At 36.4% G+C, this 23790-nt stretch overlaps 1 protein-coding gene across 1 annotated transcript in view; it reads left to right on the forward strand.

The window, feature by feature from the left end:
- kl-3 (dynein heavy chain 8, axonemal kl-3) overlaps window positions 1–23790 on the forward strand; it is a 555080-nt gene that overhangs the window by 375764 nt on the left and 155526 nt on the right. The window contains exons 43-45 of the mRNA XM_081731423.1: window positions 6606–6770; window positions 15035–15261; window positions 19260–19482. Of these exons, the coding sequence (XP_081587549.1) occupies window positions 6606–6770; window positions 15035–15261; window positions 19260–19482 (615 nt within the window). The remainder of the gene's footprint in view (window positions 1–6605; window positions 6771–15034; window positions 15262–19259; window positions 19483–23790) is intronic.

The following is a 23790-nucleotide window of genomic DNA, read 5'->3' on the forward strand; positions in this document are numbered from 1 at the left end:
GGAAATGCATCGTTCCAGAATTACGGCCTTTGAGCTGACTACTGGTGTGAAATAGTCACATTCTGGTCGCTCCTTAATGTGTCTTAATTTAAACCTCAATATATCAAACTCTGATTAAGATAGGAAGGTAATTTTAGTAGCAACGTGTTCTGCAAAAATTAAGCTTTCCGCTGATATGCATTTTATGAGTGTATCCCCAAGGAATGCCATCTCCAAAATGCTGATGCAAAAATCAAACAAAAAACAAGTAATTACCCTCCCATGTCCACCGTGGTACTCCCACACATACATAAAATATACAGCGTGAGTCAAAAGTCCTTGGACACCTGCATAAGTGAAAATCGACGGGAAAAGTAAAAAGTAATGATGGGAACAGAGGTTTGATGAGGGGCCGCAACTTTTGAAGTGTATGTCATATTGAAATCCGCCATTTTGGATTCACGTCATTTTTTTAAATGGGAAGGGGGTGTATGACCCATCAAATAACACTAGCTTGAGCTCAGGAATTTAGTGGTGTAATTTGTTTTTCCTATCTAGTACAGTTTAGAAGTTATTAATGTTCAAAGGTGGGAAATTACCTTGATACTGAATGCTACAACACATGTTCTACGTGTTGTCCATTTCGTGCAATGCACAACTGTAGTCCCTGCAACCACTCTGACTGGAGTCTCACACGGAGGAGATGTCTCCTGAAGTTTGGTCACAGGCTTGTTGGATGCGTTCCTCCAGGTGTCTCAAATCACGGATTGTCTCAGCATACACTATCTGCTTAAGATGTCCCCATAGATAAAAATCAAGGGGCGTTAAGTCAGGGGATCTGGGCAGCCACTCCACGGGACCACGGCGACCAATTCACTTCCGTGGCAGTTGTTCATCCAACCATTGACGGACACCAAGTCTATAGTGTGGAGGGGTCCATCGTGCTGAAAATAAGATGGGAAAATGCCGTCAGCGTCCAGTGTGGCAGGGAACACAAAGTCTTGCAACAGCATCAGATACTGTGGTGCAGTTAAGGTGTTGTAACTGAAAAATGGCCCAATGATGCGGGTGTCCCATATGCCACACCAAACCATCACCTTCGCTGGACTATGTTCTCGACTCGGATCAACCCAGATCGGATTTGCGTCACACCAGTGTCGACAATTTTGTCGATTAACCTCCCCGTTCAAAGTGACATACGCCTCGTCACTGAACAGTATGCTCTTGACAAACGCAGGATCCAGTTCGTGTTGTTCAGTAGCCCACATGCAGAACTCCAACCGGCGATCAGGGTCATCCTCGTTCAGTTTGTGTTGCATGTGCAGCTTGTAAGGATGCCACTGATTGGTGTGCAATATCCGGATAACGGAGGATTGGCTTATTGGACATGCTAGGGACACACGACAGTTACTTCGTGTAGGACTTTTCACAAACGACGCAACAACCGCCGTTGCAGTTTCGTCATTGGTGGCAGTCTTTGGTCGCCCACTACGTGCCCTATCTTGAACAGAGCCCGTTTCTCGGAATTTGGTGATTACGTGAGCCACCATGCTGTGCGATACCGGTTCTCTGTCTGAGTGCCGTCGGTTGTAGTCAGCTGCTATTGTTCGGTAGCTGCGTTCCACTGATATAAGGATGATTTCGATCTTCTGTTCACGTGTCAGACCTATTTTAGATCACCTGGAACAGAGAGAACTGCTTTAGTATCAAGGTAATTTCCCACTTTTCCCATCATCATTTTTTACTTTTCCCGTCGATTTTAAAACTTATGCAGGTGTCCAAGACTTTTGACTCACCCTATATATATAGGCGGAAAGCATCGTCCTTTAGAAATACATAGATGTGAAAAATATCTTCCTAGGTTAATTAGGGTCTGAGTTATTGAGGTTTAAATTGAGTCACATTAAGGAGCGACCAGAATATGACTATTTCCACCATTAGGCTGCTCAATGGCCGTAACTCTGTAATGATACATTTCCCGACATATGGTTATATGAACGATTTTGCTTGTCTACCCATAAGGAATCCACCTCTGAAATTTTGCCGTACCTTTTAGTTACACCCTGTATATATGTGTGTTGGTGCAACAATAAGTTCCCAAGAATATAGATTAATTCATTTTTGATTTTAATCTACACAACAAATGCTTTTTATGAAAGCAAGGAGCCTGCGAGTTAAAGATGGTTAAAGACCGTAAATAAAATTGAAGATCTGAATTGCAGAACATCCGAAGTCCACCGGAGTACTTTTTTGTTTTTAGAAGAAAGACAAGAAGATTATACTTGGAATGCTATTCTGTTTAGCTGAAATTATTTTGATTTTTTTTTAAAAAGTTTTGACTTGGACTTACGTATTATGCAAGTCAATAACCCTGAAACATAGATGCTAACATAAAAAACAGAAAACGAAAAATACGAAGAAAAAGAGTGGACTTGGGATGTTTTGTAATTCAGGTTTTCAATTCAAACTTCAAATGGAACTGGGGTAACTCGCAGACAATGGCTGACTTAACACTTTGATAATAGCTGGTGTAATGGCTGGTTTGAGAACACAATTGATATGGCCTCTGTAGCTAAGTAGACTCCCACCCTTCCCCCTCAACATTGGATACGGAAATGAAAAACTTATTTAGAATTTGATTGTTAATTCCAGTATATTTCAAGCATCACTTCTCGGAATCTGGGCCTGTGATATGTCGATATATCGCTATCATCGATATCTATATTATCATATATCAACATTCGATATCGCAAATATATGGACATGAATATAATCATTCTAAATTTTCGATATCGATATTCGGGGAGTGGGGATACGAGGTATAAAGGTCCCCTAAGACTTGCGATGGATGAAGAAATTAAACTTACTTTTCGCAAGATTGTTTTCTAATCATAATATCTTTATTACCAAACATTGCAATGTAAATACATCCACTTGCAAATTTGCAATATTATATGATGTAATTTCTTAGGCGCTAGAACTTTTTTGTTCCCTGAAGAAAGAAACAAAAACTCACGTGGAAAACCAAGTACTTCGAACTTTGAACTAGAATTTACCGTAAGAAAGTTCTTTGTTTCTCTTCCTTGGAGATTTCCATCCCTTTTGGCCTTTGGGACCGCTAATTGACAAAAGGTGCACACATGATCGCTATATGCATTTATGCTCTGGGGCAGAGTCAGAGACTTAGAAAAGGAAACGACTTTTTAATAATAATAATAATAATAATAATAATAATAATAATAATAATAATAATAATAATAATAATAATAATAATAATAATAATTATTATTATTATTATTATTATTATTATTATTATTATTATTATTATTATTATAACAATGGGGTTTACAACTAGGGTCTTGTCTCTTTATCTTGCATGGGAAGGCCGCAAGTCTGCTACGCCACTGGTGTCTCCTATTCTGTGTTTGTCTCTTTTTCGTTTCGTGTAGATATCTGTTTTTGTGCTGTTAGGCTTTAATATGAAACTTTCATATTATGTAACTTTTTTCTTTTTATGAGTTTCTTTTTTGGGTGGGGCGGGGGGAAAGAGAGAAATTCTTTCTTCTGATATCTGTTTCTTACCATTCATTTTGTTTGAACTGCTTAAGTAAGTCATTTTGTAACTTTTGATGTCATCCAACTCCATCACAAGAATAAAATTGTCATTCTTAACAATTTGTTTTATTCCCTTATTTGCAGTTGGCCACACTGATATATTTGTGACAAAATTGAGGTTTTGTCCAACGCCTTTCGAATTCGCAACCAACCCAACCGCCGAGCTTTTTGGGTTGCCTGCTATTGCAGGAAAAGGAGAATTGCAGGTGGTAATGCACTTTTGGAGTCGTGTATACATAGTATGAAACTTCTTCATCCGGACGTTATAATGTACCAACGAAACAATCAAATAAAGTTCGTGTCCATACGAATCACTTCCAGTCACCGCGATACATTGGATTGTCTTAGTTTGCCTTCTACAAGGCAGGTTACGAACAAATTATAGGCCTATAACTTTTCAATTACTTGTCGAATTTGCTTTTCGCTTTGGTTCTGCGAACAGTTCTCTTGACGGATGCAACGCAATTGCACGTATAAAATGTTCACGGTGCAAGGGAGTTTTTTGCCTGCGTCATTTCTTCATAAAACAGAAGAACAACAGTGATCAATTTTCATCTCTAACCTATGATTATTGTGAACAATTTAATGACTAATTGTATCTAAAAAAAAAATGTTAGTTATTGGGAAACACTTTTTTTCTTTTACTTCTGATAGCTTTCAATTCGTATGTCAATATTCGTTACTAATTATGTTGTACTTAAAGCGTATAAATGCGCATATCCTCATTTTCTCATATAAACTTCCAAGTTGAATATCTCGAACCTTTCTCAACCTTACAGGAATTTTATTAGCATGTTGTAATCAGCATGAATTGGGGCTTTAAATGGCATGCTTAGTTTCTCTGCAGGCGAGTGCTTTCTCCTGAACTTCCCTTGTGAGGGACAGCCAGCAGTGCTTTTTTCATGGAACTTTCAAGAGCTGCTCGAAACAATTTGCGCAGCTGTACAGAGTTCATGCTGACATAGGGAGTTCAAGTGAGAACACATAAATCGTACCAATTTTGTACGCATCGCTCCCTGACAAAACTGAAAGTACACTCATGTCCAAAATTATTGTCACATATATAACTGTCTCCTTGTAAGAATATAATTTGATAATGATTTTGCAGAGTACTTTTAATATTGATACTACACAGGTGTATGTGTATAATCAGGAAATGCATATTTGTGGTAAATTTCATAGGAAAAGAATTATAAATACGAAAATCATAATGAGTAAAATAGAATTAACTAAATGGACAAGAAAATTTTATTTTCCTTTCATTTTCTTATTTACTGCTCTTTTGACATGAAATTTACCACATACTTGTCTTTACCGATTATACACATACTAACATTATAACAAATACCGGGCGAATTCGTTATCAAATTATATTACTAGAACAACATATTTATAGTCATGCGACAATAATTTTGGACGTGATTGTACATACAGAGACCTCTTTACCTTTGTTAGGAGTTGGTCTGAACAACACGATCCTAAGGTTCATCATGTTTCTTTCATGCTTCTTGGCGTCCGGTAATGTTACGTCTAGCAACTTTCTCTCAGGCTCGTGGCAGTCAGCACGCCATCGTGGCAATCAGCACCTTGATATTGGCAATCAGCGCCAGTCGTGGCAATCAGCACCAATAATTGGTTGTGGCAATCAGCACCCGTGGCAGTCAGCACCCCACCGGTCATTTTGCACGGGGTAATTTTAGACAGTCGAGACTTGTTTCGTCTTCTTTCATTTCCCAACAGGTTTCCAACAATATGCTAATTGACCCTCCTGGGACCCTGCGGGTGGCCCTGGGACAACACTTTTTCCTTTGATACGTTGTACTTTTAAAATGATCAAACATATGTTTTCGTGTTTAGGCATCTGTCTCCCGTTTACAATTTCTAGGGGTAGTACCGGATTTTCTGGACAACCTGTATATTCATATAACTCGCACAGTATATGCATTCGGAAATTTTTTATTATAGTTTCGTAATAGGCGTCATTAGTGCTTTCGATTGGTGTATAAACCCTTTTTCACTTCGATATATAATCTCCCTTTCTTCCCTTGTTAGACGTACCTGGAAGATCAAAAATAGTCCCCATCAGCACCGACAACCTTCAGCTAACATTCTGGAAGGCCATGGGTTCCATGGCGGTAGAACTTGATGGGCGTGAAGCGAATAAGGTATCAAGTGCATTTTGCACCTCTACTATTGATTTGAACTGGCGTCCTTTAAGGTATTTGTACAAGAAATGGAACAGGTGATAATCGGACGGTGCAATGTCCGGGGAGTATGGCGGATGCAATAGTATTTCCCATCAAAGGCATAGAATGGTACCGATCGACCCAACTTGTAGTGCTTGTCAAGTTGATAGAGGTGCTGCGAAATGGTTTCTCCACTCACACTGAATTGTAGTCCCGTTTCCTCACATGTCTGGCCACTGTTCGCCTCAACTGCTGCCTGAAAATCTTTATTTTATACATGTGTTGGTCTTCCGGCACGTGGTGCGTCTTCGAGTGTTTCGTCACCGTCCTTAAACTTGTTAAACCACCACTGCACTGTTCGTGTAATCACGACACCCTTACCAAAGGCCTGGCATATCTTACGCCCCGCTATAGCGGCGTTTTACCCCAGTCTGAACTCGTACAGCATATACGCCCTTATGACGCTCTGTGGAGGTCCCATGTTCACTTTGTCCTTACGCATGCTCACGGTGTAACTGAAGTGCCACAACCAGATAGTATGTTGGATATACCCACACCAACAACTGACCTTCGCCTTATCTCCATTCGCATTCAACTCACGGTGTGAGGGCCAATTGAACACAGACCTCCACGAAAAGCGACAGAACTTTCTTGGTTACCTTTATATAGTTAATTCCGTATAGTAGTGTTTATTAAATTTTAAATGAAGACGACTTTATAAAAAAAAATTCCGTTTTTATTTTCTATTTCCTGCCATAAATTATCTGGCATTGTTTAAATTTAATAATAAATTTGTCAATAATATTTGTTATTTATAACTTACAGGTGGCTAATTTATTTCCTAAAGATGAAAGAGAAGAACTTCAGAATGAATTAATACCTGCTTTCAAGAAGGAACGGCCGAAGGGAATTATAACTCCTGACAACCTTTATGAGTTTTTTATAAGTCGAGCACGGAATAATCTTCATATTGTCTTATGTTTCTCACCTGTAAGTTGAAATTTCTTGCCTTCGATTTTTTTTCTATGCCTCTGATTTTTTTTATTATTATTTTATTTATTCATTAAGTTTCATACAGCACAATGCCATTTGGCTCAAACTGAACAACATCTACATTGAAAACACAACTATTAAAAGAAAAAATACAAATAAAAGAAAGCTTACCTATAAATTTACAATATTCTCTTCAGTTGATTTCTAAAGTTTCGTTGTTCAGTAGTAAAAATGTTGAAACCTGTTGAAACTGTGTTGTAATCTTGCGCTAGTCTGTAAAACAAAGAACACTTAACAATTGATAACCTAGGAGTCTCTTAAGTTAGTAAATTTAGAGAGCGAATTCGCCGCGGAGAAACACGAAGGTTAATCCACAATAATAAGAATTCAGAATCAAGTTTACCATTGATGATCTTTATACGTAAAGTAAATCAGCTGTGCGACGTCATTTGTCAGGGGTACATAGGTTCAGTAAGGACATTGGTTTCTGTCTTGACTAATCACGTAACTCAGTAATTCTAAACCTAACTATGGCAAGAAAGAAGTTTAAAACCGAGTCAATGTGAAATAGAGTAGTAGGTACAGCCATATTTCATACAAGTGAACAATATTCAATGGTCGGGGAAATAAAAGCCTTGTAAAACATCGTAAGGGTAGGGAGACTTTGTATTTCAGGAAATCTAAAAAGTAGACCAAGTATTTTCATGGCTCTGGATTAGGTCAATATGATGTGATCCGCAAAGGAGAGTTTTTCGTCAAAGACAACATTTAGATCTTTTTTTGAGATGAAACCCGTTTAATGGATACATTATTGACCTTATATATCTGGCAAAGTACAAATTGTTTTCCTGTTTAATGTTTCGATGCTACATTGCACAATTTGTCAGTAACCCAAGGCATTCAAATAGTTCTCAGCTTGATTTTATAAACTATATATCTACGGTAAATGATAGGAAACAAAATAGAAGATTTGCTCATATTAAGAGAACATGGAAAAGTTTAAATGTGGCCACTATAATGAAATGACAATCGATAATTCTTGATATGTGAAGACCGATTGTGGCAATTTTGAAGTTTAGTAGGAGTGTTAGAATTTTCTTGAATTCATATTGGAATTTTATATTAATTTTATTGTGTATTAATTAAAGACCGCCAGTTGTGGTAAAATAAAACACCGAAAATGGCGTGCAAAATGACAAAATAAAATTTAACAAGAATTTTAGGGGAAAATGGATCAAAAATGGAATTTACGGGTAGTATTGTTCTGCTATCATTTGAGTTCTATGTTACTTACTTTCCAACAAATTCATATAAGGCGTGTTCATTGTATAAGGGAATTAAGTCCATTTTGGTAATTTTGTACATCTTTAAAACCTCTATCTGAAGCTCCTCTTAGAGCTTAACACATTAATATCCAGATATTATAAATAACTCTTATAACGTAGGAAACAGTGTTAACTTGTCCATGTACTTAAGTACAGCGTACAAACTTCTTTTAATCACAACTTTGATAACAATCGTGCTTGATTCCTTTGTGTTCTAAATGCCCTATATAACGATACATTTATTTATTATTTATTATTGCAATGATAATGACTGACTCTATGGATTAAGAGGACGGAAGGATATTTACTAATATATGATATAGGGTACATAATTCAAATAAAAACGGGCTTATCTTGTACCTCGAATTTTTGTAATTTACTCATATGGTTTCAGCGTCCTCTGATACTTTCTTCGGTGACATCTAAAAATGGGTGCATTGCTAAAGTCCTATGGAACTCTTATAAAAATCTCCTTAAAAAAAGAAAAAGAAAAAACTTCACTCATCAAAAAGTATATTTTTTTTTAAATGTTAGATCTTTATCTTTCCTGTGAGTAAAGCAGTAATGAAATTAGAGATAACCCTTGATCACTTTCCTTTGCTTAATCGAAACAGGCTTCCTTAAAAAGGTATAATATACAAATCCAATACTAACCATTGAATTTACAAACTTGGTCTGTCTTGTGCACTGTAATTGGAACTGAAGGTTCATTGTCGCAGAATCAAAAACTCACTTAAATTCTGTTATGTTGCAATCCAATCCAGTCAGTAATGTGCAAATTCTCATTGCTTATCATTAATTAACCTAAAACAAACTTGTTGCAGTAATTTTACAACAACAATGTTGACAGGGGCAGCGTTTCTGTCAAAAAAACACCCATCTTATGGACTTGCATTAAATAGCCTTTCTACATGGCAACTCTGCATCTACTTTGTCACATTTTCGCACCGATGAATAAATGTTGAGATGCATACCGCACATATACACAGGGATCCACCCACAGGAAATCAGTTTTCTGCAACTGAATATTGATTTTCTTCATTCATACATTTTTTTCTTTTACACTTTCGGTACTTTCTTTTGTTACTACACAAAAACGTTATAAATTCCAACATTTGTCATAATCTCGAAAACATCTGGATAGAACACACTTACATTTGTTTCAAGTCTCAGGTCTTTATCGTTCTTAGTTCAAAAGATAAACGCAATCAAACTTTGGTTTGCCCAACTTTACGGACACACTGTAGAACAATACTCAACACGTGTGTATTTTTCATACAAGCAAAATTTTCTTCCCTTGTTAGTCACATTGATTTTATTGTCCGTATTATATTTAGTTAGAAGAAACTATTACAAAGTCTCGCATTGCAAAACCCTTCAGTTTCTGTTCTCTGCTAATAAGAAACCAACTGTCACATTCATACAATAACTGTCATCCTCAACAAGTCACTCTGACCTTGTGAGACAAAATCAACGAAGAAAGAAAAAACAGGTCAATTACAGAAACACACCTTTTAAAAAAGGAATATATATATATATATATATATATATATATATATATATATATATATATATATATATATTCCTTTTTTAAAAGGTGTGTTTCCGTATATATACGAGGGTCACTACAAAAGTTTTGAGATACGCATTGTTGTGGCACAGAATTTGAACTCCAACAATTGCGTTCGGTAGTGGTATCCAGAGCGAAAAAGAGAAGCAAGTTTCAACTCGCCTCGCTTATCGGCGTGGCCGTATCGCCTTCACTTGTTTGTTGATGTGAGCAGTATTCGGCTGTCTAGAATGGAGCTCGAAAAGGAACATTTTCGGGCAATGATCCTTTACGATTTCAAAAGTGGTTTGAACGAGACACAAAGCCTTGACCATTTGCAGGGGGCATTTGGGGACCTTGCTACTTCCCGTGCTACAATTTTTCGGTGGTTTGGTGAATTCACAAGAGGCTGGACATCGCTTAAAGATGAAGAGAGAGCTGGACGTCCGGCAACAGCTGTGTCAGATGAAAACATTGCCGCTGTGGAACAAATGATTCGAGAAAATCCTCGAACAACTTTCAAGGGCATTGAATCTACAGTGATCATTGGATCGCCAGCAGTAACAACAATTCTTTATGATCATCTTCGGCTCAGAAAGGTTTGGATTTGCGTGGGATCCTGCTTCATCATGACAACGCGTCCGCACAATTCAGTTTTTAGAATCTACAGAGGTCAAACTTATGACTCATCCGCCGTATAGCCCTGACCTGGCCCCGTGTGATTTTCTGTCTGTTCCCCAGGATCAAAGATCGCATGCGTGGGAAGAGATTTTGCAGCCCTGAAGAAGCTGTAGTGGCTTACGAGAATGAACTTTCAACACTTGAAGAAAAAGACTGGCAACACTGCTTCCAAAAGTGTTTTCGAGGATGCAAAAGTGTGTACAGTGTAATGGTGAATACTTTGAGAAAATGTAAGAGTTAAATTGATTTTAAGTATGTATGTTATTTCACATCTCAAAACTTTCATAGTGACCCTCGTATATATAAAACAGTGCTTATTTTGTTCCTAGATTATGCAATAAATTATTAGTGGATATGAAATCGTGTCAGTTTTCAGTTCCCGATTTACCGTTTTTCGTTTTTAGAAGTCTTCATGAATTTCCTTCAATGCCTTGAGAATAACCTGGTCATTGTCCCTGTTTCATATTCCTTTAATAGATTCTAGGTTGAAATAAGCACTATGTTCTTTCATCCGACCTTCCGTTCTCAAGTTTTGACCTTTTATTTGATCAACTCGACTAATTTTTGGCTGATTTAAGCTCTGAAATGACGCATTTGTGTACCATGTTAGTCTATAAGATATTCATGGTTTTGTATAAGAAGTCATTTTCTAAAGTTTTCTTGCGTTGTTTCGGAGCATCTTGTATACATAAACATTTTTTTTTTTTTTTTCATTTCGTTGTAGACTAACAGACTACAAAATATTATAGACTAACGTGGTGTATAAATGCGTCATTTCAGAGCTTTAGCTCGCCAAAAATTGGACGATTTGATAAAATATAAGGCCAAAACTTGAGAACGAATATCGGATCAAGGTTGGATAAAAGAACATAGTGCTTATTTCAAGCCTAGAGTCCATTAATGGAATATGAGACAGAGACGATGACCAGGTTATCCTCGAAGCATAGAAGGAAATTCATAACGAAAAACGGTAGATCGGGAGCTGAAAATTGATACGATTTCATTGCACTAAATTTATTGCAATGTAGGCACAAAATAAGCACTATATTCTAAATATATGTCTGTTTTCGTGTATGAATTTATTTCCGTTTTTATTTATTTTTTTTAAGGTGCGTTTCTGTAACAGTGGCGGCTCGTGGAATTTAAAAGTAGTGGGGCACATCCAAAATACCTACATACTAGGACGTCATATATATATATATATATATATATATATATATATAGCTTTAATAATCTAATAATTTTCGTACACGCTTTTGCTGAAACGTCTATTGTACGTTCTATTTTTATCTTTGAACACTTGGTTTATGGATAGCTCTGGTCTTGGTGGGCCTAATTCTTTTGCTAAAAGACGATCTTGATAATATAGGTTTTTAGTTTGTATCTATCTTACCTGATTCATCTCACATGAATTATGACACTACACAAAATAAGCACACTACACTGACACTGACTAGGCCGGAATAAGCGCTAATAAGACCATAGTTTACAAAATAAAAAAAAAAAGCCCGCTCACCAGTGTCCACGCTGTCTATTTCGTTGTTAAGGGGGTAGCAGTTTCATTCGGTCGGCTGCAAGTCATCGCGAACACATTTCAAGGCAGGTTAAAGGGTTGCTATGTTATGAACAATTGTTAAGATGGGGGGGGGGAGAAAAAACTACTGCAACGGAAAGAAGACTACTAAATTTCTAACAGAAAACAGAGTGACTATTCTCTTGAATCCTGCCATCGTTGAAGATCAGTAGTGTGATATTCAGGGACGTATTTAACATTTTTGCCGCCTTCGAGCCATTATAAAAATGCCGCCTCGTCAATAACAATAAATTAAATACCAGTATAGAAATTCTGAGACAGTTGCTGATTATGAAACCAAGTTGATTAGATAAGCCAAGTTCAAGAATAATAATACAACATTGAACATTCAAATGTCTTGCTATGGCGGCTCGGTTGATATGTTTGAAAACTGTAGGTAATTCTGGAAGTTTATCAACAATCAAGGACGCCCATCAGGGGGGCAAGGTGGGGCGCTTGCCCCCCTAGAGGAAATTGTACTTCGGAATATCGAAAACCCAATAGAATTTTTACATTAGTTACAGCAAAATTTGAACCCATATTTGAAATGTCGCGTATACTTGCCTCCCCCTTGGAAACCACAGTATGGGCGCACTTGTCAACAATGGAAATGTTTTAAAATTACGATAAAAGAATAAGGTGTCAGAGGGGAAATAATTGATGTAAATTAATAACTGGATTGTTAATTACTTACTTCTTGCCAAGCAGATTCTTCTTCTTCTTTTTTTTTTTTTTTTGATATTTACAAATGCAATAATCCCGTGTCATATTACCACACTATGCATAATAAATAAATACCTGAAATTTCCAAAGCTGGTATTAAAAAAATGGTCTCAGTAAACTCGCCGTCCCAGGCCATGACCCAAGTTGGCTCATGTGTAAAAACGCCCCTGATTGATATTTTGTGTAACGAATTATTTGTTTGTTTTCAACAACAATTTGTTTCAACTACTATATGTCCATTTCCTTCAATTATGTGTGGTTTCTTTATTACTTTTCTGGGAAACATTTTATACGTAAAGTGTAGCTCCTATTTGAAAATACGATTGCAGATGCCGATTGGTAGCTTATGCGTGTAAATTTTAGAAGGTCAATGTATTGTAAATTAACTGCACCATGGTGGCAACCCTTAATATGTCATTCGCTATACCCTGAAAGGCCAAGCATAAACCTTTTCCATCCCCAAATTCTGAAAATGGCTTGACCCTCCTTCCCCCTTCCCCCTCCTTCCGTTCACTTTGTACAGAGTTGAATTTCCTTGTCGCGACCTTCTTACCGCTGTATGTTCCATAAGACAGAGCACAGCGCCTCATGCGACAGGTCTCAACATTACTGTGCCCATTTTCAATGGACATAGCCATAACATCCCCTGAACCTCTGATGATAGGGCTACTGTCAAAGCATAGAGATTGTAAGTCCGCAGCCAAAAAACAACCGTCGCTGTGTTGCCAAGTTTCGTCTATCCTACGAGAGCGCATAACCACAGCCTTCTTCACTCGCAAACACGGCTGTGGCGGAACAAATACAAACATTACAAAAGAAAAAAGAAAAAAAGCTTCTGTTAATGTATTAGTACTGATTTAATAATTGCAGTTCTATTTAGATCATGAATGGGAGGGCACGTGACCGGGTGCCCCTTAAACAGATCCGCCGCTGTTCTGTAATTGACCTGCTTTTTCCTTCTTCTTTGATTTTGTTCTACAAAGTCAGAGTGATTTCTTGGCGATGACAGTTGTTGAATAAAAAAAATGAAATGAAATCTTTAATTTTTACGTCCCACAGTTATGCCGGTTAGGCTAAAGGAGACAATGATGATGAGAGATGAGTGAAATAGTGGAATGAAGAAAGTGAGTGGAAACGAGAGAACACCGAGAAAACCCACGAGCACGGTGTTTGAGTTGTTGAATAGAGAATGAATGTTTTAATGCATTTTTCAAGTGAGAACCACTTTTACTAACCAGAATGTACTTATAGATCACAATACTCTTGTCCACTTTTGAACATTAAAATGTCCTTTTAATTTTATAATGATATTAAAAAACGAAAATGCATATTAGTTTCTTTTCTTTTTAATTGAAAGCCATCAAGAATATTTTATAGAGTAAAATGTCATTCCTAGGAGAGAAAGTAACAGACGCTTACGTACTTATGTAATTTCCAAATTTGAGATTTTCAACTATAGTGTGTTATACGAGCTTCACTTGAATATTATTTTTTCTGTCTGTTTTGGATTAATGTTCAATCTAACAGCACCTCAGGGGCAGGTTCCTAGGAGCACTTGTGGTTCTTGGACCATAGTTTGAGAAATGCTTTTAATGTAGTGATTCAGAAAATATATTACACTACAATAAAATCTTATATACTGTTAGTTCGATGCATCATCTAGAAAACGTAGACCATAGGATTAATAAAAATAATAATATTAATATATTAATAATTATATATTAGAAAAGTTAAAAATAAAACCAAAATTACATGTTTGGGTTACCGAAATATTTTCCCGTGACTCAGTGGTGTGATCTCAGGTAATTTTGCTTGACAGGTATACTTAAATTAATAGGTTTCTGCCGTTAGCTGTCTGCCCGTTCATTTAAAAACAGACTTAAGTCTCAATTTTATATATCGATTTCTTTTATATGATTTTACTTAAATAAAATGTTGATTATGGATAAACTAGCAATTAGCCAATATATGTGACAGATGCTAATAGATATCAGTTTGTATCCTGGCTCATCTTTTTTTATACTTCTGTAAGTTTTTGTTATTCTTTTCATCTATCTTTTTCCTCTATCCTTATTCTCCATCTTCCTTTATGTTATTTGCTATAAGAGGTTTCATAAATTTTAGGTAACTTATGCTTTTGATCAAAAGATATTTTGTTTAATACTCCTCAATGACTTTTTTAATTGTCATTCGTAACATGTCAAACGTGAAGATATCTAAAAGCAAAAAAGAATGTAATTTGAAATTAAATAGCCCTTGGAATTTGAAATACTAATAATATAAGTAGATAGATATAGATATAGATATAGATATATAGATATAGATATAGATATAGATATAGATATAGATATAGATATAGATATAGATATAGATATAGATACAAATATATAGATATATTTCGTTCTTAAAGGTTGGTGGGAAATTCAGAAGTAGATCTCTTAAATTTCCTGCCCTTATATCTGGTTGCACTATTGACTGGTTTCAACGATGGCCTAAAGATGCTTTATTGGCTGTCTCTGAACACTATTTGCGCCCCTTTGATATCGTCGCATTACCGGAAACTAAGAATCAGTTGATAGATTTGATGGCTACGGTTCAAGATGATGTGGCTGATGTATGTGTAAAATACTTTGACAGGTGAGTTACTCTATATTCTTGTTCTAAGAATGTAAGGAAAGAATATCACTTATTTTGATACCTTATACTACTCGAGAGTCTTTTTAAGTGCTATGATGGATCACCTTTCTTTCTCCGATTTCCCCATGTTTTTCTCTACGATTTTACATAGCCGAATGGTAATACGAGTACTTATCGCAAACCTATTGCATTGAAAATTTAGTTCAGGAAAATATAGCGACATTTTTTGTGGTGAATTTGTAAGGAAATTCGAATAAAAGTAAACCACTCTTCGTGTTACCAACGAATTCTGGCAAATATTGATTATTATTATCATTATTATTATTATTTTAGTAGCTCAAATTCGATTTACATTTTTTCTATTTTTATTCATTGTTTTTTATTTTGTGAGGGCTTTTATTTCAAGTATGTACTCGCCATTGGCCTTGCCTGAGAGTATTAAATAGCTTCAGCGCCGACGTCTTCAGTAAACGCTTCTACCAGTTAATTAATCAATCAAAAACCATAATACTTGATTGTTTATGTCATCTTGTGAACGGCATAAGATGACACAACTGTCTTCTAATTAGTAATGACTTAAACTAAACTAGCTTGTTTCCTCCCCATTTTAGTGTTCTGAAAGTAATTTGAATCTTAATATATGTAATTGAGAAAGTTTGTCAAGAGACAACATAATGCCGTGATTTTTTAACAATATAATAAATACTTCAGGGTTTAGGATTTAGGAGTTAGATTTCTGGGCTTTCGTCATCTAAGGCCATTTAGCCCTTCACGTTTTGAGGGATGACGTCCCTCGGCGAGCACACAATCCAGGGAAAGGGAAGGAAGGAAGCGTCCTGGGACCTATAAGTTAGGTATCACCCTGGTGTGAATGGGGAAAACCCAGGAAAACCTCATTCAGGGTGGCTGGGCTGAAAAAGCGTTTTACACTTTTTCGACCGAGTGCCCCCACCGGGAATCGAACTCGGGATCGCTCGCACCGAAGGCGAGAGCGTTAGCGACTACGCTACTCGGGGCCACAATAAATACTTCAATCGTTGAACGAGTTGTAGTAATAAAATCAGCTTCTGAGACTTGTGGATATTCCCGATGTTAAAATGGAATTGATGCAATAAGCGTTAGGTTCGTGTTGAAAACGCATAAAAATTAATCGTGAAATTTATTTTTGACTTATTTTTGTTCACATTTAAATATTTTTTAATAAAACAAATCAGCTTCTCTTGATTTTAACTTTTGAAGGCACGTGTTCTGTAGATGTTGATAAATAAGCAACTTATTTAAACGCTTTTAGAGAAACTGAGTATTGCGCATCTGGTTTATTTATTTACTTTTGTGCAGATAGCAAGATCGCGAAATAACTTATTTATTTGCAACTTACTTTAGACATATGGCAATGTTGACAGAGGTACTATTTTTACGTGAAATTTTGTTGCATGTGCAAAAGTTTATTTTTTTTTATTTTGCTTTTAAGAAAGCAAGAAATGGATAAGTTGAACCTAATCAAATTTGTATGGGAGCAGTGTACATATTTTAAGTGCTAGCTGTTTCGTACTGAACATATAAAACTATTTAATACGGGATCAAATATTAAACCATTCAGGTGGATCTTAACTTAATGTCCTTCATGAAAATAATAACTTTAAACTTTAAAGAATATTTTACAAAGTATTAACATTAATACGTCTGCAATGTAAGATTTTTATTCATTACAGAATTTTAGTATTTTGTGTATATATATATTTTTTCAATATCGGAGCAAATTACTGTGTGGAAATTTTTCTAGCGGTTCCATTTTCCTCTTCAAATCATAACAATCTTATACAATAACAAAACCAATATGTGAAACAAACTATATATACTGACTTTTACTGCTCTTATATTCTGACAACCCTGTACAGTTACTGAAAATCACTCATGTCTCTCCAACCAGTAATAACACAATGTAGACAAAACAGCAGTGATCTTGCAAAACAAGTGTAAAACAATTAAATGATTTTTTGAGTTTTAACGTGCCACGATTGTGCTCGCTAAGCTAAGGGAGACGATGATTAAAGCAAATGAATGATAATGGAAGAATTAGTGGAATGAAGAAGTGGGACGAAACAAGAATATCCCGCGAAATCCACGAGCACGATGTTGTCCACCACAAACTTACTTGGTCTGGGATAGAACCATGGCCCTACGCACCAAAGCTAAGCCCTCTACTACTTAGCCACCGTGCCCTCTCAAGCAAGTGTAATAATTCATCAGATACGTAGTACAATAATATGACTTAGTATTGTGGAATAGAGAACCAAATGCTTACAATGGTGTATAAGTGAATTCTCAAAAGCATTTAAAAAAATTTAATGGAAATTGATTTTGTTATCGTTTGATTGGGGTTTCAATTGTATCTGGTATGATTTGTGCCACGTTTCATTCAGCGTAATGGTAGAGCGTAAAAAAGCCTTTCCTTCCCGCTTGTAGCATGCCAAGTGGGTACGAGCTGCGTCCTATTGCGGCCCTTTCTGCATTTCCGTCAACTCATGCGGAACCCATAGTGATGCAATTTTTCTCATACCTAACCGTTCCTTCAGAATGTGCAGAACAAGCCTATGCGCTAAAGCTGTCTTTTGGGCCAGCTCACGAATAGTAAAGCATCGATCAGTGTCCAGTAACGCGGTAACAGCATTCACGTCTTCTTCAGGACACGGGGACGACCAGGGCGTTGCATACCTTCCACATTTTGGCGTCCCTTCTTGAAGGCTCGTATCCACCTTGCCACTCTGCACTGAGGCAATACGGATTCCCACTTGAAGACCTTAATGACAAGCTTGTGCTGTAGGCTTCTGGCATATTCAATTTTTATCAACTCCGTTATTCTTGTTTTGAAAATACCGTGACAACTATAACTTACACCACCCACGTGTGTATATTTATTATTACAATATTATTAGGAAAAGGCCTACAATATTATTAGGAGTTGGCAACTCTAAGTGAGAATATTATGACGTCCGGCAGATAGATGAAGATTATTTGACTCGGTCCTCGTCATATGTTTAAATTTTGTTTGTAGTGGGATTTAAACTTCGGGATCCTGTTAAAATTTATTTAAACCTGTGTCTGTGTGTGTGTGTAATATAGACCGCCCGCTATACGAAACTCTGTTCTTTTCGTCTACTGGCCTTGCAAGTGACATCGGAAGGGAGAGTCAATTTGCGCTCAGGGAAGGTAGGTATTTAACTAACGTGTGACACGAGGGACATTATTTAATTCAGTTGCGTAGCGTCTCTGAAGCAGTATTGCCACTATTAAAACTATTAAAGTTCCAACCCTCGTATAAGATAATAGTTTCTTGAAATGTACTTAAGCTATCTTTAAGAAATTCTGGTAACAATGTAGATGCTATATATAATTTACAAGAAATCACACTTGTCCTGAAAGAATACGAAATGGAGTTCTTGAACCCCCCTTGATGAAATCTGCGTTCTTCACCAGGGGCGACTTTAGAATTTTAATTTTGGGTAGGCCTGTTCCCTTGTTTATGGATATATATACACATTTGATTGATTAATGACAGTAACACTTTATTTTTACAATAATGGTTGATGCTATTTGTTAAATAATTATCTACAATTAATATAAATAGTGAAAATATATTTACTCTTTATTGTATCTTTTAGTGTTTATATACTTTTCAAAATTTGTGGGTAAGCGCGTACCTACCCAGCCTACCCACTAAAGCCGCCACTGTTCTCCACTGAATTGAATTATTGTTGCTATATTCATTGATTTAATACATTTTTGTTTATTATTGTTATCAAATGATCATATTTATATATATGAAGGGGGAAGCTTACTGTCTCTTTTTGAATTATTCCACCTTCAGATTTCTGCGTCCTGTTGGGCTTCATTTTATCCCCCCCCCCCTCAATATCAATAATCTAATTTGCACACTACTAATGTATATAGTTTGATATCTTTAGCATATTGAGTATGAAAGTAATTTTCTTCAACAGATACCGACGAATGACACATGTAACACCAAAGTCGTATTTATCATTCCTTGATGGATATAAAGTGATATATACTGAGAAGAAAGATGAAATTGATGTGTTGGCAAAGAGAATGAATGTAGGTCTTCAGAAGTTGATGGAAGCTGCCGAAAATGTTGCAGAATTAAGTAAAGTACTAGAAGAAATGAATAAAGAAATCGTTATTGCAACACAGAAGGCCAACAAGGTATTTGTTTTCGTAAACATTTGTAAATTATAAGATAATTTAAATTCAGAAATAATTATACAATCTCAGTTTTAAAACAATTGCATTGATTAGCCTGGCTAAAGTATGATTTTTTTCTCTTTTAAGCCAATCAGTCAAATTGATTTAAGCAAGTAACAATGTCACGTGTACACCACGTAAAGGAGTTTGGTTTGTATGGAATAATATTTTCTCAATTATTATTGAAGTTGGAAGTGGTAATAGGTTTATACCACTTCCGGTTTTAGTAGAAGGATTAGAATGGATATTAAATATATTCTTGGGACGCTTAATGGATTACAGAAAATCGCTTCTTTCTATCTGTTCTCGTTTTTATCTTATAGCAATCAACGTTAAAACTGGAAGTGGTTGATTTCTGGCACTTCCGGTTTTAGTAGAGGATTGATAGAGAAGATGGTACCTATTCTTAGAACAGTAAATCTACTTCAGAAAGCCACTTCTCGCTATCTGTTATCATTCTTGCTCTGTGTAAATCAATACTGAAACCAGAAGTTGTAGTGGATTTCTTCCACTTTCTGTTCTAGTAGAGAGTTACAGATGAGGATATCTTGTATTCTTGGGACGCTTAATCGATTGCAGAAAATAACTTATCTTTATTTATTACCGTTTTTGGTGTATAGCAATCAACATTAAAACCGGAAATAGTTAATTTCTACCACTTCCGGTTTTATTATCGGTTCCAAAAACGAACTCGTTACCTAATCTTTGACTATCTACACTCTAACCAAATTTCGTGGTGATAGATCAAGTAGTGCTTGAGATTTTTTTTGCTTTCCGGCCGAATGGATGGACAGGGTAAATATATAGAGAAGTTTTGGTCAACGAAACTGCTTAAAAATTAACCAATTGAACTACTATTAATATTTAAGTTAGAAATTGTCATCATCATCATAGGTAATTTTGGCAGGTCACTTGCCGCAACTAAGAAGCTTCCATGCACCAGTCTTCAGCTAATCTTTTCGTCTTCATGTACGAATTTTCTGTTTGAATATCTTCCATCAACTGTGGCTTCATTCGCCTTTTCCTTATTTCCTGCCACCATACCTTCTAGCATGTCCCGCATAATACAGTTCTTTCCCACCAATGTTCCAACCAGTATCTCTTCCTCTTTACAATTACATTTAAAATTGTTATTTTTTTCCCTTACTATTTCTAACGCTCAATTCGTTTCCCGTTCAACCCAATTAATTCTTCCCATTCTTCATCGTACCAATATTTCAAAGCCTACAGTCTTTTTTTTTATCGCTTCTAATATCCATGTTTTTACCCCATACAGCACAATACTCCACACGAAACATTTTATGATTTTACTCAAAAACCCACAAAATGAACTTCTCTTTCTCCTAAATGCTACTTCCGCTATTCTCATCCTTGCTTTTATGTCACATTCACTAAAACTACAACCCAGATATCAAAAACTAGTCACATGTTGTATTTTCTCCCCTCCTACTTTTATACTTGACAACGACCGCTTCGTTCCAATCACCATGGCTTTTGTCTTCATTACATTTATTTACATCCAATGCTCTTCGTAGCGCTTCCTCAAGTTTTCTAACATTTTATTAATTTTCTTTCCAGACTTCGCAACAAGCGCCATATCATCTGCAAACCGTATAGACCTAATCGTTCTACCTCCTACTGAAATAATGTCTTCATTATGTGGACCCTTCTTCACTATCTCTTCCAGATAGATGTTAAATAACGTTGGCGAGAGACAATATCAGTGTCGAATTCCCCTTTTAATTGAACTCTCCTCTACCATTTCTTACCTTACCCTGACATTTACTTGTTGGTTCGTATATAAGTTTCTTATGAGTTCGATTCTTCCATTCCAACCCAACCTATTTGAAAACTCCAATCAGAAATCCCTTATTTACTCAGGCAAAATCCTTTTCTAGGTCAATAAACACAACATCTGTCCCTTCTGTCCCTTTTTCTATGAACTCTTAATAAGCCTTTACATCTCTTGTACCTTTACCTCTCCTAAACCCAACCTGTTCCTCCTTAACTTCTTCATTTGTTTTTCCATAAAGGTTTATTTTTTAACCTTTAGTATTCGAAGCATAATTTTGTTGCATGTGATATGAGACTAATATTTTGGTGGTCCTCACATCTCTCTGGGTTCGATTTCGCATCACAATTATCTTCAGAAATTTTTGGTCCCGTTTCATACATTTTATTACAGAGTCGGAATATTTCTTCCTTTGCCTTTGTCTCCCATTTCTTAATGAGTTCGATTGGTATGTTACCTATCCTGGCTGCCTTTTCATTCCTAATCTCTGGTATTGCTTTCTCAAGCTCATCCCGAAGCAAATTAAATTGTTTATCGTCCTCGCGTATTTCATTTTCTATTTCGATATCTAGGTCTTGTGGGCTATCTCTACTCTCATACAACTTCTCAACATATTCTTCCGATCTTCCTAAGACTTCTCTTCTCTTGCTTACTACCTTCTCATTCATATTTTCTACTGCCATTGCAGTATCCCTTTGTTTCCTTGTAAATTCCATAGGTTTCACCTCCTTACACATTCCCTCATATTTCCCCACTACTTCTAATTCTTCTATGTCCTAATATTTTCTTCTGTTAAAACTCTTCCTTTGCTCTGTCTGTTTCCCGTCGTAACTTGTTGTTTAACTTTATGTACATCTTTATGCTTTCATCTCTATTAAGCCGTTTCCACGTCTTATTTTTATTTTCTCCAACACTTCTTCTGTAACCCATGGTTTCTTAGGCGTTTCCTGTTGGCGGTAACCTGCTACTTCTACTTCTTCTGCAACCTGCTGTATACAGTTAATATGCTGCAACCTCCCGTTTCTACCTGCACCCATCTCTTCTCCGTTTGAGTACTTTCCTTCGCAGTTTTGTATGAAGTGATTTCTTATTTCCTAATGTTTCAACTTTCCAGTATTCAACTTCTTGTTGCCTACTTTTCTTCTGGCTACATTTTCCAGTTGAATATCCACTTCGACCAACAAAAGGTGAGGATCAGAGAAAATGTCGGGCCCATGGATCTTCATGTTCTCCAAGCTATTTCGATACTCTCTTGAATTGTAACATAGTTTTTGTGATATCTTTAGCTATCTATTGAGGATTTCTACGTATATCTTCTTCTTTTGTGCTAGTTGAACAAAGCATTCCCAATTACTAGTGAATTCTGTTTATGGAAATTAACCAGTCTCTCTCTCCTTTCATTTCGTTCGCCTAAATCATATTTGCCTATGGCACTACTTTCCTGTCCTTCTCCCACAACTGCACTAAAACCTTCCATCACAATTACGCACAGACTCTTCTCCTCTGTGTCTAAAATTTTTTAAATATTTTTTCATAGTTTTTCTCTACTTATTGAGTTGTCTGCGAAGTCGTAAGTGAGTATGTCTGTATCACTGTTAGGTTCTTTTTCCTTCCTTCCTTTTTCCCACCCAACTTCACGAACTTCTGCCAAATCCAGATTATTTGTTTCATGTCTTCTTTAATATTTTCTAAGGTCCCTCCCCGGAACATGGTACGTACGTTTTATCTCTCTACCCTAAACTTTTTGATCTTTCGTGTTTTTCTTCCTCCAGCGATCTTTACCACACTATTACTCTATCGTCTAATAGTCCTGCCCAAAAATTCCCCTCCCGGAGATCCGAATGGGGGATATTTTACCTCTTAAATGGGGAGATTTGACTTGCATTGCACATGTGTTCTTTTTCTGTTGCCATCCAGCTAAGGAAAATGTTCTGGTGGTTTCTCGTTACCTTACACTCCGCAGTATTCCCAGCCGTTAAAGTCTCTTTGTCCACAGTGGAATTAATGTCGCTATGATATTCACAAACTTGATAACCAGAAGAACTCATGCCTTCTCTCAGGAAACACTTCGTCTTGCTACTCCATTCAGACCAATTCGACAGGAGTGGCCCTTCTGGTAGCGAACTACACCCGACATAGCTCTAAATTTCAATGTAGCATACAATCCTTCCCACCTGGCGCATTAGCATTTATAGATATTTCCCTGCCTCTGCTTTCTTAAACACCACTATTTAATAACATTGTAGAGATAAACAGAAAACACATAAATAGATTTTAGATTATAATGTTTGATAACTGATATCGCATAAGTACCCAACTGATTTATAAACGTATATTTAATTTACATCTGTACAAGTATATGTTGAAATAACTAGATACACCATATACTGTAGATAATATAATGAAATGATTCTGACACACTTGCGTATCGGACACTCTTATCTCACACTTTCCTGTTTAGTGTGTGGCGTTACCCG

This window comes from Thermobia domestica, chromosome 11 (assembly GCF_964235325.1).
Source record: "Thermobia domestica chromosome 11, izTheDome1.hap1.1, whole genome shotgun sequence".
NCBI classification, from domain to species: Eukaryota; Metazoa; Arthropoda; class Insecta; order Zygentoma; family Lepismatidae; genus Thermobia; species Thermobia domestica.